Below are 27,321 nucleotides of genomic sequence, written 5' to 3'. Positions count from 1 at the left end.
GTTTAAAAAGAGAGAAGCACCTGCTTTCATTTTACAGTTGATAAATCTCTCATAGGTTTAGAATGAAAAGGAGGCAGCAGTGAGGGCCACATCTCATTTATCTGTTTACCACTAATCTTAGCACAATGTCTGACAGAATAAGCCCTAAGCGAGTATGTTTTGAATGTAATGCACTAATTCTATCCCAACTTTGCTCCTAATTTGCTGTGTGAACCTGGGTGTGCCACTTTACCTCTCTTAATAAGTTTTTTAATCTAGTAATTGGGAAAAATACCTTATGGAGAGGTGTTGTTAAAAGAATAAATGAGAAAATGAATGTACATTAGATATTTTGAAAAGTTGAAAGCAGTGGTTCCCAAACCTGGTGTACATCAGAATCTTCTGGAAAGTTGAAGAAGGCTGGGAATCGACTTTTAACAAGCTCATCAAATAATTATGTGGTGGGACACGGGTTGGGCATTTGGAACCCTCTGATCCAAAGCAGATTAGGAAACTGTCTCTGGCCAATTAGAAGAAAAAAACATCAATAAAGCAAGTAATTTTTCAATAATGTAATTTAGTACTAAAATTCTATTTCTCTATTAGGACTTAGAAAAAGCGATCTTCATTCTGATTTTTAAAATGTGGCTTCTAAACAATTACTTTCTCTGTATTGGCTCTTAAGGTAAATAAATACTTGATCATGAAGGCTACATGATGTCCACCTGTGCTTGAAATAAAAGTAAAGCAGGTCCCAAAGAAAATCTAGCTTTATGGAGTTTCCTTTTGGGATGATAAAAATGTTTTTGGGTGTTAGATAGTGGTGATGGTTGAACAACCTTGTGATCATACTACAAACCACTGAATTGTACACTTTAAAAGAATGAATTTTGGGGTGCCTGGGCGGCTCAGTCAATTAAGCATCTGCCTTTGGTTCAGGTCATGATCCTAGGGTCCTGGGATTGAGTCCCGCTCCCCGTGCACCGTCAAATAAACATAATCTTAAAAAACAAATAAATAAAAGAATTCTAAAGAAAAAAATAAAAGAATGAATTTTATGGTATGCGAATTATACTTTAATTAAAAAAAAACTATCATATATCAGTTCTCCTCAACTCCGAGTTAATATCTAACAAGATGTGTCCGGATAGCAGTAGGGTAGAATTTAAAGATAAATACACCTAAGTGCATTAAGGTGTGAAATCCTACCTAAAAGGTCATAACCTCTTTCAATTCCAAGAAACTCTATTAACATCACCCAACTCCATCTCATCCTCCCCCCACAAAAGCATGATAAAAGTAAAGCATGGGATCACCTGGAATTAGTATTACCACAGCAGTTCTCAACCAGGGGTGATTTTGCTCCCTGAGACATTTCTGGTTTTAACAAATAGGTGTGTGCTATTGGCATCTAGTAGGTAGAAGCCAGGGATGCTATTTTTAATGTCCTACAATGCACGGGGCACTGCCACAAAGAATTCTCCAACCCCAAATGTCAATAATGCTAAAATTAAAAATCCCTGCTCAAGAGCAGTGGTTCTCAAGGTATGCGGTCCCCAAGCCACTAACAATTGCATCATCTGGAAACTTGTTAGCAATCAGAATCTCAGGCCCCAGCCCAGACCTACTGAATTACAAACTCTGGACATGGGGCCTAGCAATCAGTGTTTTAATGCTCTAACAATGCTAATCAATACCAAAGCGTAAGAACCACCTGAATGAATGCAACTGAAACAGAGATAGTCACCCATACTGAGTATGAAACAAAAATAGGATTTGAACCCAGGTTCAAATGTCAGAACCTATGCTCTTATCTACCATTTTATATTCACCCTCAATTTTTAAAAAAGAAAAATAATGCTTTTAAAAAATGTGCTTTAACTTCTATACACTGATTATTCCTCCATCACAGAACAAAAATTGTTGGTAGAATGGAGTTAGGCAGAGAGAATGGAAGGTGGGAGATACCATCACAAAAATGATACCTTCCCCAAGTCTATACACTAGTACACATTTTATTGGCTGTTAGGTAATATGAAAATTACAAGGGTATGCTAATCTTGCTGGGTTTCCCAGAAGAAATGTACTTAGTCTATGTGAGGATTCTTTTCCCACTTAACTTCTTGCCATTAACCGGTAGCATCCCAGACTCTTTCTGGTTTTTCAGTCTCTAAAACCTAAGAACAATCTTTTCATGTAAAGTTCAAGAAATTAGGCTTGACAGGTATAATAGGCAGGGCAGATTTCTTTAACAGGTAAGAACACAATTTGACTCAGAGGGTGGGGAGAGGAGGTAGAGTGGAAATTTTCAAGCACATCCTGCTGAACTTGCTTGCTGCATAAACTCTGATTTGGAATTTAAGCTTAAGGTGTTTTCCACCAGTAGGATACTGTCTTCTCCTAAGTATTCCTCTTTCAACAAAAATTTGGAACATTTGATTCTTGGGCTAGCAGGTGCTCTGATACAATAGCAATTTATCCAGCATTTAATGCAATTCAATGTCCACAGAAATGAATTCTGGATAGGTGACTAACAGTCATCCCTTTTAGGTGCCTGAGGTTTTATTATTTTAACTATTCCTAGTGAAAGAATTTCTAAAGTGTACTATCTACCTCTTATCTAGTACTAAATGCTATGTAGTGAAAATAAACTTTTGATATTCAAGATGATAGTTATGATCTTCAATAATTGAGCATGGAGGTTCTTGAATTCTGTAAGGCTGTCAGCTCAGAAAATGAATCACGCAGGGCTTAGCTTTCAGTTCTTGGATCTTCTAGGTCACTGGCAGCTGTCTGTACCTTGCCGGAGTGTTGCAGTTACCTCCTAACCCTCTGTGTGCACAGAACCCACATGTGGCTATAAGTTTACGCAGAGTAAATTAGTCCATATGGGAGTCTTGTCTTTTTAAGTAGGTTCCATGCCAACTGCGGGGCTTGAACTCACTGCCCTGAGACTGAGAGTCACATGTTCTACTGACTGAGCCAGCCAGATGCGCCAATGGGTTTCACTTTGGAGTGTATTGCATACATTTTTCCCCCACACTTGGTTTTGGAATTGTTTTCAGCATAAGCTGGCCTCCAGATATGAGGGGAATTACTAGACTAAACGTACACTCAGTTACTTCATTTTCTGCATAAACATTTATTCTGCTTTTTATAATGACAACTTAAAGAGAAGCCAGCATTTAACTCTATTTTGAAACATTTCAATGCATAAGGTTTTAAAATGTTTCCAAATCTTAGAATTGTACATCTTTGTGTAGACTCTGCCCTCAAATCACTAATCTTTTCTCCAGAAATTTTCCTTGTGACATTTCAAAAATCCTTTTCTACAACACCATATTCCCTGACCTCTCTCCATATCTGATAACCTGGATTTTCTGTTTTCTTGACATTTACCAGATTCTAAATAGATGCTCTCATACTGTGTGCTTCTCTTAGTATCCCTTCAAACTTCCCTCTAAGACTCTTCCTCTATATTTTTATTAGCATTTCTCAAATAACTGCAATGATCACCATCTTTTTGCAGATGCCCTTCAAATACACCCGTTGTTAAGACTTGTCTTTCTAGACTTTAAACAATGCAGCCCTACTTCAGATTCAGTTAGCTTCCTCAACTTTGCCCTATTGCCTTTTTCTAGCATTGAGGAACTTAACTTGTACAGACTCAAAAGGCACACCTTAAGATCCTCAATCTTCTGTTTTTACAACCTCTGCCAAATCTATTCCCTCCGCAGTATCAAAGAATGTGTTCATTCTTTTCCTTTATCTCTCCCCTGCCTTGGCCACATTATGCAGCTTAGCAGTTTTTGTTCTCTAAAATATAGTGAAACCCATCTTCTCATCTGAAGTTGGAATCCACTATATTTGTAAGCTGTATATTAACTATATATTATTGCAAAAAACAAAAACACCCCGAAATCCCAAGAATAGCCTAACAAAGTTACAGAATATATCAAGCCCTACCAGTGTATATATTGTTTCGGAAGACATAATTTGATTCCTGACAGAGAACACATTATGAAAATCTCAGAGTAGGGGCGCCTGGGTGGCCCAGTCGGTTAAGCATCTGCTTTCAGCTCAGGTCATGATCTCAGGGTCCTTGGAAGGAGCTCCGTGTGGGGCTCCCAGCTCATCAGGGGAGTCTGCTTCTCCCTCTCCCTCTGCTGGTGTTCGCTCTCTCGCTCTCTCAAATAAATAAATAAAATCTAAAAAAAAAAAACACAAAACTCAGTATTTACACTACCTTTGTTACAACCTACCTAAGGTAATGCTTCTCTAACCTTTCCATGGAAGTGCCCCCACACAGGAAAGTGACATCCGTATTTTAGGGATCTGAACTTAGAAATCAAGGCACCACTGAACAGAATTTCTTTGACATCTGTATCTTACTTTTAACATTAATCCAAATGCTGTAGTCACCTCAATAAATATAATTAGTGTCTTATTCTAGAAATGACATTTAACATTTTTAGCAGTGAGTAAAACTCCCAGAAAAAGCACTAGGTTTATCCCCTGGCTCTGCAGACCTCTATACATAAAAACACACACGCCCCCACCCCCCAAAAAACTGACATCAAGGTTTGTGAAACACAGCCTGGGTTTTAGGTCCGGCTCTCGAAGAGGCTGCTAAAGGCACAATTATTAGCATTAGAACTAAACAGGTATTTACTTTAAAACATGACAATTTCAATAACTTTAAGATTAGAGGCCCACAACGTCGCCCCAAATTGTCGACGTCCATTAGTGATTCCCACATATCTTCCAGATTTGTTTTTATATTTATACCTTTAATAAGTATCTCCACACCGCTTACTTTCTAATCTCTGAAGGCATCTCGCATTTTAAATACCGTCTCTGGGTGCCTTTTCGTATTTTTCCTACCCTCCCTTCAAAGTACTTTTCTCTTCCAGGGGGCCTGGCTCATCCGTCAAGGGGCTACCCTCAGTCCTCCGCGAATGCTACAACAAAGGCGAGGAACATCGTAACCAGGGGTCCCGAGTGCCTCTACCGGCTGCGCCGGGCGCAGAGACAGCCAACGCTTTGGTGTCCCTGGCAGCGCGAGAGGGAAGCGCCAGCGCCTCATCAGCTGCAAACAACAACAATCCTAATCACAGTGCCGCCTGCACCCCATCATTAAGCTCCACCGGGCCGGTTTCCCCTCGGAGGGCAGCCAACACCTCAAGCCTGACAAGTTCCCCCCCGACCTGGGGCCGAGCCCCCCTCGCGCCCGACCGCTCCCCGCCGCCCCCCGCCCGGCTCGGCAGCTAGGGTAGACGCGGCCCGCACCGGCGTCCCCCGGCTCCGCCCGCCCCAGGCCCCGGATGTGACGGCACCGCCGCCCTCGGCGCTCGCCCCCCGCGACAAGCGTGGGGGATCCCGGAAAGGAGGCCTGGGGGAGGGGGTCTTCCCCCGACCCGCCAGTCATCACATACCCAAGTGAGAAGGCTCTCGCACAGCTCCACCCGCTCCACCGACTCCACGTTGAACATCTTCACTAGCTGGGGCTTGGCAGCGCCTCCCCACCTCACCAAAAACCGCTGCCTCTCGGTTTGGGGCTGCGTCGGAGAGTCCGGGCAGCTGACCTGGCCTCTGGCCCACCTTCTCCTCGGGCCCGGGCCGCCGACTACCGCCCCGGCGCTGCCAGCGGCTCTCGCACCGTCACCCCCGCTGCCCCTCCTCCTTTCACGCGGGACCGCGCGCCCGCCGCGCGCGCCCCCGGCCACGCCCGCAGCCCCGCGTCCCCGCCTCCAGCCCCCCCCCACCCCTCCTCCCGAGAGCGACGGGCCTGGCCAGAGCGGCGGCGGACGAGCCACTGCGCACAATCGCGCTCCGGCCGGCCCGCCTCCCCGCCGCCCGCGCGCGCCCCGACGCCGGCCCACTGCGTGTCGCCGCGCGCACGCGCCCGGCCCTGGCGGTGGCGGCGGCGGCGGCGGCGGCGGCGGCGGCGGGTCCACACGCCTGTCCGCTCGAACTCTCACGGAAGCTCGGCAGTGCGCGTGCGCCAGTGTCCGCACTCCAAATTAAAAAAAGAGACAGCTAGTGGTTGCCCGGGAGGGGTGGCGGGGGCCGTGCCCGGAAATAATCTCTATTCTCAGTCACCGGGAATTGGCGAGGTATCCTCTACGGTGGAGAGGTACGCGCCCCCTCCCCCTGCCAGTCGCCGGGCCGCGGCCGGCCACGCCCACCCGGATCCGGGCCCGCGGGAGCTGCCGGCAGGGCTCCGGCGTGGGCGGGACTGCCCCGGGGTACCTTTCGGGCTTCGTGGCGGGGGGAGTCGCTGCTTCTGACCCCGGGGCTCCGCCTTCCTTCAGGAAGCCCCGGGCTAAGCCCCAGAGTCGCCCAGCTCCCGCCCGGAATTCCGGAGGCGGTGGAAGGGCCGACGTGGCGGGCGTCTCGTGATTCTAGGTGTTGGCCGGGTGAGGAGAGCCGGCCGTTCCTTCCTGGGTCGTGGGTGAGCGTCGACTCCCTGAAAACTTCGGCTACTTAAGTAGGGAGAGGGTGTGCGCCAGTTGTTAGTCCGTGAGGACCTCGGCAGTTCTAGGGCCTGTTTCTCCTAGTGCAGAGCTGGGGGTTGGCCTTCGTGTTTAATGGCTTGGTGGATGGTCCGCCAGCGAGCACCCACCTTTTTAGAGGCGTGGATTTCTGCAGGAATACCAATATATTTTTATATGCTATAACATATGCAGAAAAGTGCATACAACGTACATGGTTAAAGAATAATAATAAACACCCAGATAAAAACAAAAAAACACTGCCCATACCTCGAGTTCTACCCACACCTAGTGTTCCTTCCTGAGAACAATTCCCTCTCTAGACTGACTTTTATGATATTTTCCTGCTTTTCTTATAGCTTTACTGTCTGTATATGCATGCCTAAACAATATAGTTTTACTTTGCTTGTTTTTGAACTTTTATGAATGGAATCAGTGTATTTTATGGCTTTGAATTGATAGTAAATTTGTGTGTATCTTTAGGTAATTTTTATTGCTGTCTAGTATTCCATTGTATGATTATAACAGCGTATCCATTCTGTTAATGGACATTTTGTTCCAGTTTGGGGCTACTAAAAACAGTGCTGTAAGCATTCTTAAACCTGGATACTAGTGCAAATGTGTAGGGGGTTTCTTTAGGATACATACCTTGGAGTCCTAGGAGAATCGTTGAATCATAGCGTATACATAACTTTACCAGTTAATGCCAAACTTATCTGGAGTGCAGCAAACTTAACTTCCTAGAGCACATCTTTACTTTGGTTTGCGAGTTCCTGGAGCCCCCCTTTTCCCATTAGGAGTAGGTTTTGTCATTGAGCATTCGGAATTGGAGTGAGTTTTTAACGATGCGTTACTGAGTACCAATTAACAGTTCACATGTGTTGAATGTATCATTTTGTAAATGTAAAAGAATCTTACCTTACCTAGAGTCTTCTCAGTGGTCTTTTTAAAAAATTATATTCTTCCCTCCACCAAGGGCAGAGAAATTTTTAGAAATGATAAATGTGTCTCACCTGCCTTTGTTTTCTCTGTTGGTGCTTCTGGATCTGTCAAACCAGAGTTCCTACATTCCATACTAGGTTGTTTCTGTAGAATCCCTAGCACTTTAATGACATTACCCTTGTTAGGAACGTAAAATCAGTAAGTACATGTTACATTGACTTAAGCCTGACTCACCTGCAGCTTGTCTTTGGAAGTGAAGAACAAGACGCTAGCCTTTTCTGGAGGGACTGTGGTGTAGTGAACACCTTCACTCCAGCTGTTCAGGTTTTCGAGGCTTTGACACAAATGACCTAAGCCTCCCTTTTCAATCTTGACTGCTCACTCACAGTGCATTTATGTATGATACTGCAGTGTTCTTGAGATTTCATTTGTGGCTCCAATTACCCTCAATGAAAGAAATTATATTAAAAGCTTCTTGGATGTAATTGCGGAAGTCATGTGATCATCCGGTTTTACGTGAACTTGGGTAAAACAACTGAGTTTCTCCTTTGGAAGTTATGGAATTTCTATATTTCCCTTATTCTTTATTTTTTTTCTGAAAGTTTTGGAAAAGACCAAAGAGAGAGGTGAGTGCAACTTGTCTTAGCCATCTCCTTACTGTAGTTAGTTGGAGACTAGTTCTCATCTATAGCTGTTTATCAGACTTATTTATTTATTTTTAAAGGTGTTTATCAGATTTAAATAAACACGGTAGTGTCCTGCATGGCAGTGTTCCCAAGTTTATGCTGTCTTCCCAGGGAATACCTACTTAGAGCTTTGATTAAAGAGAATTTGAGATGCAACAAAGTGCAGCAATGGGGAAGGCACAGCTAAGTTTTATAATGGTTCTTGACAGTTAATAATAGTAATCAAGAGGTGCCTGGCTGGCTCAGTTTGTTGGGCATGTGACTCTTGATCTTGGGGTTGTAAGTTTGAGGCCCACGTTGGGTGTAGAGATTACTTTAAAAAATAAAATCTATAAAAAATTAGTAATCAAAATATTATAGCTTCCATTTACTGAGAGCCTATATGATGTGCCAAGCAATATGCTAAATACTCTACCTCCATTATCTCGTTATAATCTCCATAAAACAAAGAGCTTTTTTTTTTTTTTTTGGTCAAACAAATGGGCATTTGAGGGGTGCCTGGCTGGCTTATTAGGTAGAGCATGCGACTCTCGATCTCGGTGTTGTGAGTTCGAGCCCACATTGGGTGTGGAGGTTACTTAAAAGTGGGCATTTGGTTAAAATTAATTTTATGTATTTTACATATGAAGAAGCTGAGATGCAAACTACATAAGTACACAGTTGTCTGCCTCCAAAGCTTACGGTTCTCTGACATACTAAGCTACTCCTCAATAAGGCTTAGCTAGTTAATAGCAAATCAAAGCTAGAAACCAGTTCACTTCAGCCTTCTATCAGTTACACCACACAGTTTCCAAGATCTGTGGTGTTTTGTTTCTGTGAATCTCAGATAGTAAAAATGAAGTCCTGGTGACTCTTACTTTCATATTTGTAATGGGGGAAGGAACTTAAAAAATCCTCAAGCCCAGTTTTTACATTTTGCAGAAAATGAAAGTCCTTAGAGATTAAGCGAGGACACAGATGTGGTAGTAGGACTGGAACTAAAATCTGGGCTGTTAATGTCCAAGCAGGCTTGAGTTGAGAGCCAGTGCTATTGGGCAAAACCATCAGCACTGTTCTGGTCTAGACAAGACCTGACTGTGTAATGCACAAGTTGGAGAACTGAAGTTCAGATTGAAAAGACTGACTTTTCAAGATTGAGGTATTATGTCGTCTCAAGTAGAAAATTTTCTTTTTATCGTTTATCCTCTGTAATCTTAGATCAGCATCTTACCCAATTTTTGAGCTATTAACTCCTACAGTTCCATTTTAAAAACTATGATTATAAGAAAAACTACTAGTGGAAGTTGAGCTATTGGAAGCCCCCAACAAGGTCAGTCATTAGTAGTTGCCTGTGTGAGAGCTCTGGGTTTAGCTGGGGTTTCCATGTGACAGGAAAATGCACCTGACCTCTCTGTTCCTCTCAGAAATTTTTCAGCAGCCTCTTCCCCCCCCCCCCCCCCGCCCAAACACTTTCTTTCGGGATACCAGAATTTGTGGAAGTAAAAAATAACTCTTCATTTCAATAACATTGGGAACTTCTATAAAATGATGCAAATAACATTATATGGCTCTGCAATACTTAGAGCATCCTGGATCTCTGAGCTCTTGGAACTGTGCTTGAAGCAATATCATAAGCAATATCTTATTTGCAAAGAAGTTAAATATACAGCAGAATGAAAAAACATAATTTGTACAGTGGAATTTACTCACATTACCATTAATTACACTTGGAAGGACACAGAAACAAATGTAATCCATTAAAAAATATACAAAGGAGTCTGGGGGAGAAAAAATATCACCCTACCCTATTTAGGTTCTTGGCCGAGACTCCCCTGTAATAAAAGACATTAACAAGAAAAAAACAGAAGCTTAATCATTTGTATACTTCCCGGGTACATGGGAGGTACCCAGGAAAACTGAGTAACTCCAAAATGGCCCAAGCGGTCACATTAAAAACCACCTTCAGGTAAGACAAAAGAAAGATGTTGGGGGTGGGGGGACACAGTTATGGGAAGTTACCAGGAAAAGCACAGTAAACAAGGGTAAAGTTATGCAGATTTAAGTCCATGCCTTCTCCATTCATAACAGTCTCTAGGAATTTAGTCCTCCTCTTCTGGTACTGAGAGAGAGATACCTTTACAAATGGAGATTTCCCTTGTAAATGTCTCTTTTACAGAAGGGTAAGGTCTGCTTGGGTTTCAGAACTTTTCCTTTGCTGTTTTAAGAATGACTTTAGGTTATTTTTTAAAAACAAAAAGTCATTACTTTGGGGTGACAAATTCTCCACTTCAGTAGTAAACTGCCTAAATTTATACCACTGGGAAAAATCGTCACAACTCTGAAGTAACGAGATTCAGTAGAGACTGGAATTCTTGACACAAGGGGATAAGATTCTGGTTATCTTTTGTGCAGCTGCAAGTAGTTCTCACTGCCCTTAGGACTTTTGACAGCTGTACAAAGCATCTCCAACTTTAAAAGAGAAACCTGGGGCTCCTGGCTGGCTTAAGTCATTGGAGCCTAAAACTCTTGATCTTGGGGTTGTAGGTTTCAGCTCCACGTTGGGTTTAGAGAGTACTTAAAAAATAAAATCTTTAAAAAAAAGAAACAGGAAACCTGGTAAAAGAAACACCTAAATTTACTACACGGCCCACCCCTAGATTATTTCAGGCTGTTTGTTCAGTTTCAGTTGGCAGTTCGTTTGACTATTCTTTTGAATGAAAATAATGAAGTTAGAGCTGCTTCTCTGAGTTTCCTGGTGTGTGGTCTTCGTAATGGTTATTTGAAACCTATCATTAGAAAGTTCCTGATATATTAGGCTATTACTATGTGTAAAGATGGAAATTGGCTTTGATCTGTTTGTTTGCTTAGGTTTCTTCCATAAGGTAATTTCTTTATTAGCAGCCAATATAGATTCTTTCAAAGGTGTTAGACTTTCACAAAGTTTCCTCTTAACAGAGACTCGCTAGATTAATGAATAAAACTTTTCAGTGCAATAAGTTACATAGATACAGAATTTTATTTTATTTTTTTAAATTTTTTTTTTAAGGATTTTATTTATTTATTTGAGAGAGAGAGAATGAGAGACAGCATGAGAGGGAGGAGAGTCAGAGGGAGAAGCAGACTCCCCGCAGAGCAGGGAGCCCGATGTGGGACTCGATCCCGGGACTCCAGGATCATGACCTGAGCCGAAGGCAGTCGCTTAACCAACTGAGCCACCCAGGCGCCCCAGAATTTTATTTTAATTATGAGTAGTCATATGTTTAAGTATTTCCTTTATTTTTCTTTAGGTGTCTTATGAGACTAAATTTTTCTGTTTTGCAATATAAAAAATATGAATTACCTGTGATACTTGGATTCTGATGTGGCTGGGTTATTTCCCTTCATACTTATAGAAATTGGGTATTGCCATTTTTCTCAAGCTTAGTGTATGGGAAGGAGAATTTCATGTCCTCCCTTTTCTCTTCATAAGGAAATGCAGCCTCAGAGTGATCCCTTATTCCAGGCAGTTAAAGAATTCTGAACCATAAGCTGAGCTTAGTTCCAGGTGAAGCCAATAGTTTTTCAAGCACCAGAATTTTCATTAATTCAACTAATCTTGGTATAGATATAAATGTCCTATAGCCTAAATGTATTTTTCTTTTCAAATTACTAACATTATAAGTAAGTCATTTATATTTAAACATATATTATAGGTCCTACTGTGTACAGAACAGTACACTAGATAATACAGGAATATTTACAGAAGAAGAAAATATATTGCCTTCCCTATTCATTCTTGGTACATTCCAGGACACTTTCAGTGCTGTGAGGGTGAAGAGGGATCTGATTCACTGGGAGAATTGATTTGGTATATAAGAATGAGAAGAGCAGTTGACCATCAGGAATGTCTTTTTTTTCCTTAAGATTAAAGGAACAGAGCTTGAAGAAGAAAGGGTATTTTTTAAAAACTTGTTTTAAAAAATGTAAATAGATGATAAATTACAGTAATCGTTTACCTTAAAGGAGATAAAATTTTGTACTCCTCAAAATAATGTGTCTGGCAGATTTTAAAGAACTCAATAATGGGAGAATCCCCACTAGAGTTGTACTTAATGCAACTTTCCTTAAGTGGGTGCTTTAAAAAAATAATATACATTAGAAGTTAGTGTGTTTATGTGGTTTTGATTAGTATATCTTATTTTCACTGTGTCATTTGTAACCTTTGTTTATTTATCTTTTAGACTTGGAATGGCCAAATATCAAGGTGAAGTTCAAAGTTTGAAATTGGATGATGATTCAGTCATAGAAGGAGTAAGTGACCAAGTGCTTGTGGCAGTTGTGGTCAGTTTCGCTTTGATTGCTACCCTGGTATATGCACTTTTCAGGTGAGACTAAAGGACAAAAGAATTGAAATAATGTATATTTTCAAGGGCCACTGCTTTCTGACTACTTCTAGTAATTTTTAATACTTCATTTAAAAAAGTGAGTGAGTAATAGAGCTCAATAACTGTGATGTGGAAATGTTGGAGTTTGGAGCCTACAGCCAAGAAAAAATTCTTGAGATGTCTTCAGTGCAAAAAGGAGGTTTTATTAAAGAATGGGGACAGGATCTGTGGGCAGAAAGAGCTGCACTGGGGTTGGGACGGGTGACTGATGATATACTTTCAAGCTGGGAGGGGTTAGGGATAGCATAAGTCTCTAAAGAATTTTCTTTTTTAAGATTTATTTATTTTAGAGAAAGGTGGGGGGGTGGCCAGGGACAGAGGGAGAAGGAGAGAAGCAGAATCCCCGCTGAATGCGGAGCCTTACACGGGTCTCAATCTCAAGATCCTGAGATCCTGACCTGAACTGAAACCAAGAGTCAGACACTTAACTGACTGAGCCACCCAGGCGCCCCTCTAAGGAATTTTGGAAGCAAGGTTTCCAGGAACTTGAGGGGGCTAAATATTGTTAGGAAAAAGTCATTTATTACTGTCTAATAAAATGTTAGTCATGAGACCCTTCAGATATATATCAGTGGGCCATATTCGCGGAGGATGATTGCTAACATATATCTTGGGGTGGGGTTGGGGGTAGAGATAAAGGAAGTTTCCAAAGGAATTTTTTTTTTTTTTTAAAGATTTTGTTTATTTGACAGAGAGAGACACAGCGAGAGAGGGAACACAAGCAGGGGGAGCCGGAGAGGGAGAAGCAGGCTTCCCACGGAGCAGGGAGTCCGATGCCCGATGCGGGGCCCGATCCCAGAACCCTAGGATCATGACCCGAGCCGGAGGCAGATTTTTATATGTTAAAGTAGACTTGCAGGACCCTGTGGGGTCAGGATAATGTTAAGCTAAGATTGCCTTTTGCCCTTCGCAAAGTGTCAACACTGAGGCAGCTGAGTTCCTAGAGGAAGGTCACTCTCTACCTGTTTCAAGGACTTGTCAATGAGCTGTGGGCAGTAGGGAATTTAATTTTTTCTTCGGCCTTTGTTTCTCACATCAATTGTATATTTACTAAGGTATTTTATTTTTCATTAGGGTCTAAATGCTATGATATATGTTCTTGTCATCAGCGGTCTCATGAGATAAAATTGAAATACCATATTTTGAATAAAATATTAATATTTTATATGGAAGTATCATAGTTTAAAAATGTAATTTTCATAATTGAATCCCTCAATTTGTAGGTGATATAGATAATAAGTACAAGATATTTTCACTCTTTAACTAGAAAAACAGGCAAAAAAAAAGTTGGACAGAATGGAGGGAATTAAGATTAAAGTTAAAACTACTGTTTTAGAATCAGGAATAATATTAAAGGCTTCAGGTGTTTATATATCGTTACGTAGAGACTAGGATATAAACTAGAAATTTAAGTGTTAACACATGGAGATAAATAAAATTTTACATATATGTATGTATCATTGAAAACAGAAATAGAAAAAAGTATAAAATACAAAAAAGATTAATTTCAAAAATTACAAATAGTATGAGCTTGCTATAAAATTATAGAAAAGATTTTTAAACATAAAAATTCTTAGATATGACCCAAAATATGAACAACGAAAGAAAAAAATAGATAAACTGGACTTCATCAAAATTCCCAACTTGCATGCACCTGGGTGGCTTAGTCATTAAGCATCTGCTTCAGCTCAGGTCATGCTCCCAGGATCCTGGGATGGAGCCCCACATCGGGCTCCCTGCTCAGTGGGGAGTCTGCTTCTCCTGCTCCTTCCCACCTGTGCTCTCTCTCACTGTCTCTGTCTCTCTCAAATAAATAAATAAAATATATTAAAAATTCCAACTTGCATGCTTCAAAGGACATCATCAAGAAAATGAAAAGGCAGGGGCACCCTGGGTGGCCCAGTTGGTTAAGCATCTGCCTTCCACTCAGGTCATGATCTCAGGATCCTGGGATCAAGCCTCACATCGGCCTCCCTGCTCAGTGGGTGTCTGCTTCTCCCTCTGCCCATTCCCCTGCTTGTGCTCTCTCTCTCTCTCTCTCTCTGTGAAATAAAGTAAAAATCTTTAAAACAAAACAACAACAACAAAAAAATGAAAAGGCAACCTGTAGAATGGGAGAAAATATTTCAAATCATATATCTATACAGTACTTGTTTTTTGTTTTTAAGTAGGTTCCACACCCAGCATGGGGTTTGAACTCATAACCCCGAGATCAAGACCTGAGCTGAGATGGGGTTGGACATTTAACCAACTGAGCCAACCCGGGCACCCCTATCTATACAGCACATGTATCTAGAATATATAAGGACCTCAGAACTCAGTAATAAAAAGCCAAATAATGCAATTAATAGCCAAAGAATGTGAATACACATTCCTTCAAAGAAGATATGCAAATGGCCAATAGGAACATAACTATGCTTGACATTGTTAATCATCAGAGAAATGCAAATCAAAATCACAGTAAGATACAATTTCATACCACCAGAATGGTTCCAATCAAAAAGTCAAATAATGATAGTTGTTGAGGATGTGAGAAGATTGGAATCCTCACACACTGATAGTGGAGATCTAAAATGATACAACCTCTTTGGAAAACTCTCAGTTCCTCAAATGATGAAATATAGAGTTACCATGTAATGTAGCAGTTTCACTCCTAGGTGTATATATATATACACCCATGAGAAATGGAAACACATCTCCACACAAAAACTCGTATAAGAGGGGTTCCTGGGTGGCTCAGTCAGTTGTCTAACTCTTGATTTCGGCTCAGGTCATGATCTCAGGCTTGTGAGATTGAGCCTCGCATCAGGTTCCATGCTGGGTGTGGAACCTGCTTAAGATTCTCTTCACCCTCTCCCTCTGTCCCTCCCCCCATCCTCTCTAAAAAAATCAAACCAAACAAAAAAAAAAAACACTTATACAAGAATGTTCGTGGCAGCATTATTAATAACAGCCAAAAAGTGGAAACAGCCCAAATATCCATCAACAAATGAATGGATAAACAAATGTGACATATACACAGAATGGAATATTTTTCAGCAATAAAAAAGAATAACATACTGACACATGCTACATCATAGATGAAACTTTAAAACATTATGCTAAGTGAAGTAAGTCAGATAAGGCCACATATATGAGTCTGTTCATATGAATGTCCAAAGTAGGGAACTCTGTAGAGACAGGAAGCAGATTAGTGGACTAGAGTGGAAGATCAGGATATAGGGAATTATAGCTAAGGGGTACAGAGTTTCCTTTTGAGTTAATGGAAATATTCTAAAATTGTGCTGGTTACATATATGTGTGAATATGCTAAAAACCATTGAATTGTAAATTTTGAATGGGTAAATTGTGTGATATGTGAATTATATTTCAATAAAGCTGTTTAAAAAATGAGTCATGACTAGGCATGAGTATCTGCTCTTTATTAAGAATGAGATAGATCTCGTGTGAACTCCACAGGGGGAGAAATTTTTATCTGGTTTGTTCGTGGATATATCCTCAGAGCCTAGAGGGCCTGGCACACAGTAAGCATTCAGTAAATATTTTTTTTTAATTTTTCTTAAAGATTTTATTTATTCATTTGAGACAGAGATTCAGAGAGAGAGAGAGAGCATGAGCAGTGGGAGAGGCAGAGGGAGAGGGAGAAGCAGACTCCCTGCTGAGCCAGGAGCCCGATGTGGGGCTTGGTCCCAGGACCCTGGGATCATGACCTGAGCCGAAGGCAGACGCTTAACCATCTGAGCCACCCAGGCACCCCAGCATTCAATAAATATTAACTGAATGAACTCTGATGTATATACCTATTTATAACCTGCCTCCATTTATCCTACTTTATCTCCCATTCAATTTAATAAAAAAATTTTAAAAAAAAGAATGAGACGCAGATATCTTTATCGTGTGGAAGTATCCATGATAAATTGTTGAGTGAGAACTGATGATTGAAAGACACATCACAAAACCATAAGTCAAGTAAACCATACTGTTTAAAAATTATTTTTGATAAAATTAATTTTATTTAAAATTTTTTTCTTTTATTTTTCTAATTTTCCTGCTATGGATATTTATTACTTGTATAATAAAAGTGTTTTCCCCACAGACTGGAAAGATATGAAGCCCAAACTGAAAGTTTTTTTTTTGTTTTCTTTTTTAAGATTTCATTTATTTATTTGACAGAGAGCGCAAGTAGGCAGAGCAATAGGCAGAGGGAGAGGGAGAAGCAGGCTCCTCACTGAGCAGAGAGCCGGATGCAGGGCTCGATCCCAGGGTCCTGGGACCATGACCTGAGCCAAAGGCAGATGCTTAACGACTGAGCCACCCAGGTGCCCCCAAACCAAAAGTTTTATATTTAAAAAGGCAATTGTAATTCATCAGTCTTACACAATACACAGAAACTATACCAATTAAACAATAGCTTCCCATTCCCCCTCCTTCCATTTATCTCAGTGAATTAGTCAATTTTGTGTACCTCATAAAATGGAATCATATTTGTCCATTCGTGTCTGGCTTATTTCACTTAGCATAATGCTTTCAAGGTCTGTCTACATTCTAGCATGTATCAGAATAGCATTCCTTCTTATAGCTAAATAATATTCCACTGTATGTATATACCACATTTTATTTATCCATTTGTTTTTGATGGACATTTGAGTTGTTCCACCTTTTGGCTATTAGGAATGATACGACAGTGAACATTGGTGTACAAATACCCACTTTGAATTGGAATTGCTGGATCATATGGTAATTCTGTTTTTAACTTCTTGAGGAAACTGTTTTTCATAGCAGCTGGCCCATTTTACATTCCCACCTGCAGTGCACAGGGGTTCCAACTTTTCTGTATCTTTGCCAACACTTGCTACTTTCTATTTTTTTATAATTGTCATCCAAATGGGTGTGAGGTAGTATCTTATTGGAGGTTTTTTTTCTTTAAGATTTATTTATTATAGAGAGAGAGCGTGCATGCATGAAAGCAGGGGGAGGGGCAATAGGGAGAGAGAATCCAGAAGCAGACTCCCCACTGAGGGCAGGCCAGATCCCAGGACCCCAAGATCATGACCTGATCCGAAATCAAGAGTCAGCCGCTTGACGGGCTGAGCCACCCAGGCGCCCCTCTCAGTGGAGTTTTGATTTGCATTTCATGATGAATGAATGTGATCATTTCATATGCTTACTGACAATATGTATGTCTTCTTTGAAGAAGTCTATTTGAGTTCTTAGCCCATCTTTGAGTTGGGGTGTTTGCTTTCTATTTTCGAATTATGAGAGTTTTTGCTTGTTTTTTTAGTAGGCTCTACACCCAATGTGGGGCTTGAACTCAAGACCCTGAGATCAAGAGTCTCTTGCTCTGCGGACTGAGCCAGCCAGGTGCCCATGTGAGAGTTTTTTTTTCATTGAAGTATAGTTGACAACAAAAGTTATGAGAGTTCTTTATATATTCTGGTATTAGTCACTTATCAACTGATTTACAGATGTTTTCTTCTGTGAGTTGTCTTTTTACTCTCTTTGTAGTGTCCTTTAATGCACAAAGTTTCTAACTTTGATAAAGTCCAATTTATTTTTTCTTTTGTTGCTATGTTGTTGGTGTCATATTTAAGGAATCATTGCCAAATCTAAGGTCACGAAGATTTTCCCCTATGTTTTCTTCTAAAATTTTTGTAGTTTTAGCTCTTAAGTTTAGGTCTTTGATTGATTTTGAGTTAATTTTTGTATGTGGTAGGAAGTAAGGGTCCTTCTTCATTCTTTTGCATGTGGATATCCAGTTTTCCCAGTAGCATTTGTTCAAAAGACCACTCTTCCCCCATTGAAGGGTCTTGGCATCCTTACCAGAAATAACTTGACCATTTATTTGAGTTTATTTCTGGACTCTGTGTTCTATTCCATTGGTATATATGTTTGCCCTTTATACCATTTTGATTACTATAGATTTGTAGTAAGTTTTGAAATCAGAAAGTGTGTGTCCTACAACATTGCTCTTTTTCAAGATTGTTTTAGCTATTTGGGGGTCCATTGAAATAACATAAATTTTAGGTTGGGTTTTTTCTTCTCTCTTTTTTTTTAGAGTAGATTTTTTTTCCTAATTTTTATTTTTAATTGTAGTTGACATACAACATTAGTTTTAGGTATACAACATGGTAATTCGAAAATTATATGCCTTATCAAATGCTTACCACAGTAAGTGAGGTTAGTTATCTGTCAACATATTAAATTACATTATTATTCACTGTATTTCCTATGCTGTACTTAACATCTTTGTGATTTATTTATTTTATAAAGGAGAGTTTGTACCTCTTAATCCCTTTCACCTATTTTGCCCATCCCCTTCCCCTCTTATAACCATCGGTTTGTTTTCTGTATTTATGAGTCTGCTTCTGTTTGTTTTTTTGTTTGTTTGCTCATTTGTTTTTTAGATTCCAGATATAAGTAAAATCATATGGTGTTTTTGTCTTTCTCTGACTTATTTCACTTAACGTAATACCAACTAGGTCCATCGATGTCATGAATGGCGAGATTTCATTCTCTACCCCTCTTAGATTTCATTCTTTCTTATGCTGAGTAATATTCCATTGTGTACATATATCACATCTTCTTAACAGTTCATCTATCAAAGGACACTTAGGTCGTTTCCATATCTTGGCTATTGTAAATAATGCTGCAACAAATATAGGGGTGCATATATCTTTTTGAATTGGTGTTTTTGTTTTCTTTGGGTAATTCCCCAGAAGAGGAATTAACTAGATTATATGATATTTCTATTTTTAATTTTTTAAAAATTAAAACTGCCATTTGATTTTCCACCAATATACATTCCCACCATTAGTGCACAAAGATTTGCCTTTCTCCACATTCGGGCAACACTTGTTATTTCTTGACTTTTTGATAATAGTTATTCAGATAGGTGTGAGGTAATAACTCGTTGTAGTTTTGATGTGCATTTCCCTGATGATTAGCGACACTGAGCATCTTTTCAGGTGTCTGTTGACCATCTGGATGTTTTCTTTGGTAAAATGTCATTCAGGTCCTTTCACCATTTATTAATCAGATTATTTGGGGGTGTTGTGATGCTGAGTTATATGAGTTCCTTATATATTTTGGATGTCAACCCCTTAGTGGATATATCATTTGCAAATATCTTCTTCTATTCAATAGACTGCCTTATTACTTTGTTGATAGTATCCTTTGGTGTGCAAAAGCTTTTTAGTTTGGTGCAGTCTCAATAGTTTATTTTTGCTTTTGTCTCCCTTGCTTGCAGAGACAGATCCAGAAAAATACTGTTAAGACTGTTGTCCAATACATACATACATACGTACATACATACATCCTTCCTATGTTTTCTTCTAGGAGTTTTATGGTTTCAGGTCCTAATTTAGGTCTTTAATCCATTTTGAATTTACTTTTGTGTATGGTATACGGAAGTCCAGTTTCAGTATTTTGCATATAGCTGTGCAGTTTTCCCAAGACCATTAATGAAGAGACTGTCTTTTTTCTGCATTGTATACTCTTGCTTCCTTTGTTATACATTAATTGGCCATATAAGCATGGGATTATTTCTGGCTCTCTGTTCTATTGACATATGTATCTACTTTTGTGTCGGTACCATACTGTATTGATTACTATAGCTTTGTAGTATATCTTGAAAACTGGTATTGTGATACCTCCAGCTTTTTTGTTCTTTCTCAAGTGTGCTTTGGCTATTGGTGGTCTTTTGTGGTTCCACACAAATTTTAAGATTATTTGTTCTAGTTCTGTGAGAGATGCTGTTGGTATTTTCTTTTTTCAAAGATTTATGTATTTATTTTAGAGAGAAGGAGAGACAGAGACGAAGTGGGAGGAGGGGCAGAGGGAGAGAATCTTCAAGCAGACTCCCCACTGAGTGCAGAGCCTGATGCAGGGCTTGCTCTCATGACCCATGAGACCATGACCTGAGCCGAAACCAAGAGTCAGATGCTTAACCAACTGAGACACATGCACCAAAAATGCTGTTGGTATTTTCATAGGGATTACATTGAGTCTGTAGATTGCTTTGGGTAGTATGGACATTTTAACAATGTTAATTCTTCCAGTCTATGAGTGTGGTATGTCTTTCCACTTGTTTTGTTGTTTTCAGTTTATTTCATTGGTGTCTTACAGTTTTCAAAGTACAGGTCTTGAATCTCCTTGGTTAAATTTATCCCTAGGTATTTTATTCATTTTGAGGCAATTGCAAATGGGATTGTTTTCTTAATTTCTCTTTCTGCTATTTCTTTATTAATGTATAGAAATGGAGCAGATTTTTGTATATTAATTTGGTATCCTGCACCTTTACTGAATTTATTTACTCTAATATTTTGGTGGAGTCTTTAGGGTTTTCAATGTATACTATCATGTCATCTGTAAATCGTGACTATTTTACTTTTTCACCAATTTGGATGCATTTCATTTCTTTTTTTTGTTTGCTGTGACTAGGACTTTAGTAGCGTGTTGAGTAAGTAGTGTGGCGAGGATGGACATCCTTATTTTGTTCCTGCTCTTAGAGGAAAGCTTTCCACTTTTCACCATTGACTAGGACATTAGCTGCGGGTTTTTAATATATGTTCTTTATTATGTTTATTATTTGCCCTCTAAACCCATTTTATTGAAAGTTTTTATCATGAATGGATGTTGAATTTTATCAGATGTTTTTCTGCATCTATTAAGATGATCATATGATTTTTATCCTTTATTTAGTTAATGTGGTGTAACATGTTGATTGAATTGTGGATATTGAACTGTCCTTATTATCCTGGAATGAATCCCACTTGATCATAGTGAATGAACCATTTAATGTATTGTTGAATATGGTTTGCTAATATCTTGTTGAGTATTTTTGCATCTATGTTCATCAGGGATATTGGCCTATAATTTCCTTTTTTTTTTTTAAATTGCATCTTTGTTTAGTTTTGGTATCAGGACAATGATGGCCTCATAGAATACATTTGGAAGCATTTCTTCCTCTTCTATATTTTTAAAATAGTTTGAGAAGGATAAGTATTAACTCTTCTTTAAGTGTTTCATAGAATTCACCTGTGAAGCCATCAAGTCCTGGACTTTTCTTTCTTGGTTGTGTTTTGATTATTGATTCAATTTCATTATTAGTCACTGGTTTGTTCAGATTTTCTATATTTTCGTGATTCAGTCTTGGAAAATTGTATATTTCTAGCAATTTATCCACTTGTAGTTCATCCACTTTATTGGCATATAATTTTTTATAGTAGTTTCTTACAATCTTTTGTATTTCTGTAATGTTGGCTGTAACTTCTCTTTCATTTCTGATTTTCTTTATTTGAGTTCTCTTTTTTTCTTGATGAGTCTGGCTTAAGGTTTATCAATTTTATTTATCTTTTCAAAGAACTAGCTGTTAGTTTCACTAATCTTTTCTTTCTGTTTTTTGGTTAAGTCTCTATTTCATGTATTTCTACTCTGATCTTTATTATTTCTTTCCTTTTTCTAACTTTGGTTCTTGTTCATTCTTTTTCTAGTTTCTGTAGAGGTAACATTAGATTGTTTATGAGAGTTTTCTTGTTTCTAGAGGCAGGTCTCTATTGCTATAAACGTCTCTCTTAAAACAATTTTTGCTGGGTACCAAAGATTTTGAACCATTGTGTTTCTATTTTCATTTGTTTCCAGGTATTCTCTTTTATTTCCTCTTTGATTTCTTTGTTAACCTGTTGGTTGTCTAGTAGCATGTTGTTTTCCAACCACATGCTTGTATTGTGTCCAGTTTTTTTTCTTGTAATTGATTTAGTTTCATGTAATTATGATTGGAAACATTGCTCAATAGGATTTCAATCTTCTTAAATCTATTGCGACTTATTTTGTGACCTAATGTGTGATCCATACTGGAGAATGTTCCATGTGCACTTTAAAAGAATATTCTCTTTTTGGAAGGAATGTTCTGTACTTAACTGTTAAGTCCATCTGGTCTAATGTGTCATTCAAAGCCATTGTTTCTTTATTGATTTTCTGTCTGGATGATCTATCCATTAATGTAAGTGAGGTGTTAATTATTGTATTGCTATCAATTTCTCCCTTGATGTCTGTTAGTCATTGCTTTGTGTATTTAGGTGGGCCTATGTTGGGCACTTATAATTGTTATACCTTGTTCCTGGATTTATCCTTTTCATTATGTAATGTCCTTCTTTATCCCGTGTTACAATCATTGTTCTATTATTAAAGTCTACTTTATATGATATAAGTAGTGCTATCCCAACTTTTTTTTTTTTTCCTCTTGCATGACATGTCTTTTTCTATCCCTTCACTTTTGGTTTACATATGTGTTTGGTCTGAAGTTAATTAGCATTCAATGGGTCTTGCTTTTTTGGGGGGGGAGGTCTCAGGAGTAGAATTTAGTGATTCATCACTTCATATAACACCCAGTGCTCATCCCGACAAGTGCCCTCCTTAATGCCCATCACCCATTTAGTGCATCTCAATACCCTTCTCCCCTACAGCAACCCTCTGTTCTCTACAGTTAAGAGTCTCTTATGGCTTCCCTCCTTCTCTGTTTCTATCTTAGTTTATTTTTCCTTCCTTTCTCCCATGTTCATCTGTTTTGTTTCTTAAATCTCACATATGAGGGAAATCATGATATTTGTCTTTCTCTGACTGACTTATTTCACTTAGCATAATACACTCTAGTTCCATCCACATTGTTGCAAATGGCAAGATCTCATTTTCTTTTTTTTAAGATTTTATTTATTTATTTGAGAGAGAGAGAGTGCATGAGCAGTGGGGAGGGGCAGAGGAAGAAGGAGAAACAGACTCCCACCTGAGCAGGGAGCCTGACGCCATGCTCATTTGCAGGACTCTGAGATCATGACCTGAGCCAGAGGCAGATGCTTAACTGACTGAGCCACCTAGGTGCCCCAAGATTTCATTCTTTTTGATGGCTGAGTAATACTGTTCATATATATATATATATATATGTAATGTAAAAAACATCTTTATCCATTCATCAGTTGATAAAATTTGGGCTCTTTTTCATAATTTGGCTATTTTTTTTTAAGATTTTATTTATTTGAGAGAGGGAGAGGGAGAGAGAGCATGAGCAGAGGGGAGGGGGTAGAGGGAGAGGGAGAAGCAGACTCCCCACTGAGCAGGGAGCCTGATGCGGGACTCGATCCCAGGATCCTGGGATCATGACCTGAGCTGAAGGCAGATGCTTAACCAACTGAGCCACCCCGGTGCCCCTTGGCTCTTGTTGATAGTGCTGCTGTAAACATTGGAGTGCATGTACCCCTTCAAATAAGCATTTTTGTATCCTTTGGATAAATACCTAGTAGTGCAATTGCTGGGTCATAGGTAGGCATCTTCCTTTTTTTATGCATTCAGTCACCCTATGACTTTTGATCAGAGAATTTTTTTTTAAGATTTTATTTATTTATTTGAGAGAGAGAGAACATGAGCAGAGGGGAGGGGCAGAGGGAGATGGAGAAGCAGACTCCCCGCTGAGCAGGGAGCCCAATGCAGGGCTTGATCCCAGGACCCTGGGATCATGACCTGAGCCAAAGATAGACACTTAACCAACTGAGCCATCTAGGCGCCCCAAGAATTCAGTTTATTTACATTTAAAGTGATTATTGAATGCACCCAACATGAATAAAACAGTTAATACATAACATACATAAAACAGTTAATAACAAACATAAAATAATCGATAGTAATACAATAATAGTAGGGGACTTTACCCCTCCACTTACATCGATGGACAGATCATCCATATAGAAATTCAACAAGGAAACGGGCTTTGAATAACCTACTGGGCCAGAGTGATTTAACAGACATGTTCAAAACATTCTATCCTAAAACAGCAGAATGTGTATATGGAACATTCTCCATAATAGATCACATATTAGGCCACAAAACAAGTCCCTCAACAAATTCAAAAAAATCAAAGTCATATCATGTATCTTTTCTGGCCACAATTCTATGAAACTAGAAATCAACCACAAGAAAAAAATCTGGGAAGAACACAAATACATGGAGGTTAAATAATATGCTCCTAAACAATGAATGGGTCAACCAAGAAATCAAAGAAGAAATCAAAACTTAAAAGGAAACAAATGAAAATGAAAACACAACAGTCCCAAATCTTTGGAATGCAGCAAAAGTGGTTCTAAGAGAGAAGTTTGTTGCAATATAGGCCTACCTCAAGAAGCAAGAAAAACCTCAAAACAACCTAACCTTATGCCTAAAGGAGCTAGAAAAAGAGGAACAAGCAAAAACCCAGTCCCAGTAAAAGGGAAAAAAATAATAAAAATTAAGAGTAGATATAAATGATATAGAAAGTAACAGCAACAACCACCACCACAACAAAACCCCACTAGAACGTATCAATGAAACCAGGAGCTGGTTCTTTGAAAATATCAACAAAACTGATAAACTTATGGCAAGACTCATTTAAAAAAAAAGGAGATTGAGAGAGGATCCAAATAAAATCACTAAAGAGGAGAAGTAACGACCAACACCATAGAAATACAAGCGATTATAACAATATTATGAAAACCTAATTGGACAACCTAGAAAAAATGGATAAGTTCCGAGAAACATGTGACCTACAAAAACTAAAGCAGGAAGAAATAGAAAATTTGAACAGATTGATTACCAGCAATGAAATGAATCAGTAGTCAGGAAACTACCAAAAAACAAACATCCAGGAGCAGACAGCTTCACAGGAGAATTCTATCAGTTAAAGAAATTAATACCTATTCTTCTCAAACTATTACAAAAAATACAAGAGGAAGGAAAACTTCCAAATTTATTCTGTGAGGCCAGTTATCACCCTGATATCAAAACCAGAGAAAGATACCACAAAAAAGGAATACTATAGGCTAATATCTCTCATGACTGTGGATGCAAAGATCCTCAACAAAAAATTAGCAAACTGAATCCAACAATACATTAAAAAAATCATACACCATGATCAACTGGGATTTATTCCCAGGATGTAAATGTGGTTCAGTATTCATAAAACAATCATTGTGATGTGTCACATCAATAAGAGGAAGGATAAAAACCGTATGATCATTTCAACAGCCTCTCTTAAGTCTTAGGGCCATAAAAATTTGAGTGCCCTTTCCTATTCTGACTCACTTCCAGGTTTATGCGTTGCTCTTTAGCAAAACAGAAGAGGTACCTTTAGTGTTTTAAAGGGGGGCAGGGGAAGGTGTTGGTGCAAACAAGGGTACAGGCTCAGAAAAGAACATTTCAGCATCACAAGAGAGGATAAAGACCATACAATCATTTCAGTAGATACAGAAAAAGCGTTTTACAAAGTACAACATCCATTCATGGTAACAGCCTTCAACAGAGTAGGTTAGAGGGAACATACCTAAACATAATAAAGGCCGTCTATGAGAAACCCATAACTAATATCATATGCAGTAGTGAGAAGCTGAGAGCTTTCCCCTAAGGTCTGGAATAAGACAAGCGTGTCTACTCTTACCACTTTTATTCAACATGGTACTGAAAGTCATAGCTACAACAATCAGACAAGAAAAAGATATGAAAGGAATCTAGATTTGTAAAGAAGAAGTAAAACTGTCACTATTTGCAGATGACATGAAACTATAGAAAACCCTAAAGACCATCAAAAAACTAGAACTGATAAATGAATTCAGTAAAGTTGCAGGATACAAAATCAAAAATATGTTGCATTCCTATACAGTACTAATGATGCGAGAGAGAAATTAAGAAACAGTCCCATTTACAATTGCACCAAAAACAATGAAATATCTAGGAATAAACTTTTTTTTAAGATTTTATTTATTTATTAGAGAGAGAATGAGGGATAGAGAGCACGAGGGGGAAGAGGGTCAGAGGGAGAAGCAGACTCCCCGCGGAGCAGGGAGCCCGATGTGGGACTCGATCCCGGGACTCCAGGATCATGACCTGAGCCGAAGGCAGTCGCTTAACCGACTGAGCCACCCAGGCGCCCTCTAGGAATAAACTTAACCAAGGAGGTGAAAGACGTGTACTCTGAAAACTATAAAACACTGAAGAAAGAAATTTAAGACAATGCAAAGAAAGGGAAAGACATTCCATGCTCATGAGTTAGAAGAACAAATATTGTTAAAATGTCTATACTACCAAAAGCAGTCTATATATTTATGCAATGTCTATGAAAATACCAACAGCTTTTTTCACAACTAGAACAAACCTAAAATTTGGAACCATGAAAGACCTCGAATAGCCAAAGCAATCTTGAAAAACAAAACTGGAGGTATCATAGTCCCAGACTTAAAGTTATATTACAAAGCAGTAGTAATCAAAACAGTATAATACCGGCATAAACATAGACACACAGAGTGGCACCTGGGTGGCTTAGTCAGTTGAGTGTCTGACTCTTTTTTTTTAAGATTTTGTTTATTTATTTCACAGAGACAGTGAGAGCAGGAACACAGGTAGGGGGAGTGGGAGAGGAGAAGCAGGCTTCCCGCGGAGCAGGGAGCCTGATGCGGGGCTCGATCCCATGACCCTGGGATCATGACCTGAGCTGAAGGCAGACACTTAACAACTGAGCTACCTAGGCGCCCGGAGTGTCTGACTCTTGATTTCAACTCAAGCCTTGGGCTCAGGGTCGTGAGTTAAAGCCCTTAGTTGGGCTCCACGCTGGGAGCCTCATTAAAAAAGAAAAAATACACACATAGATCAATGGAACAGAATAGAAAACCCAGAAATAGACCCATGCTTATATGGTCAATTAATCTTCAACAAAGGAGGCAAGAATATATAATGGGGGAAAGACAGTCTCTTTAATAATGGTGTTGATAAAACTGTACAGCTGCATGCAAAAGAATGAAAATG

General features: G+C 39.2%; 2 protein-coding genes across 8 annotated transcripts in view; one reads left to right on the top strand and one right to left on the bottom strand.

The window, feature by feature from the left end:
- HOOK3 (hook microtubule tethering protein 3) overlaps positions 1-5,656 on the bottom strand; it is a 104,279-nt gene extending 98,623 nt beyond the window's left edge. For 2 of the 5 annotated variants that reach the window (XM_025886216.2, XM_073902580.1), the window contains exon 1: positions 5,415-5,656. In XM_025886216.2, the coding sequence (XP_025742001.1) occupies positions 5,415-5,471 (57 nt within the window). In that variant the 5' untranslated portion in view covers positions 5,472-5,656. Of the gene's footprint in view, positions 1-361; positions 604-3,945; positions 4,188-5,414 lie in introns of those variants that run through there. The other 3 variants (XM_073902581.1, XM_073902578.1, XM_073902582.1) reach the window with 3 other exon arrangements.
- Positions 5,657-5,901: 245 nt separating this feature from the next.
- The window catches only part of RNF170 (ring finger protein 170), a 46,566-nt gene continuing 25,146 nt past the window's right edge, over positions 5,902-27,321 (top strand). Inside the window, exons 1-2 of one of the 3 annotated variants that reach the window (XM_073902588.1) lie at positions 5,902-6,115; positions 12,301-12,444. In XM_073902588.1, the coding sequence (XP_073758689.1) occupies positions 12,308-12,444 (137 nt within the window). In that variant the 5' untranslated portion in view covers positions 5,902-6,115; positions 12,301-12,307. Of the gene's footprint in view, positions 6,116-6,203; positions 6,434-12,300; positions 12,445-27,321 lie in introns of those variants that run through there. The other 2 variants (XM_025886222.2, XM_025886219.2) reach the window with 2 other exon arrangements.

This window comes from Callorhinus ursinus, unplaced genomic scaffold (genome assembly GCF_003265705.2).
Source record: "Callorhinus ursinus isolate GAN/ISIS: 27379988/994484 unplaced genomic scaffold, GSC_fseal_2.0 scaffold17, whole genome shotgun sequence".
Lineage (NCBI taxonomy): Eukaryota > Metazoa > Chordata > Mammalia > Carnivora > Otariidae > Callorhinus > Callorhinus ursinus.
This window is presented reverse-complemented; position numbering and strand designations above follow the sequence as displayed.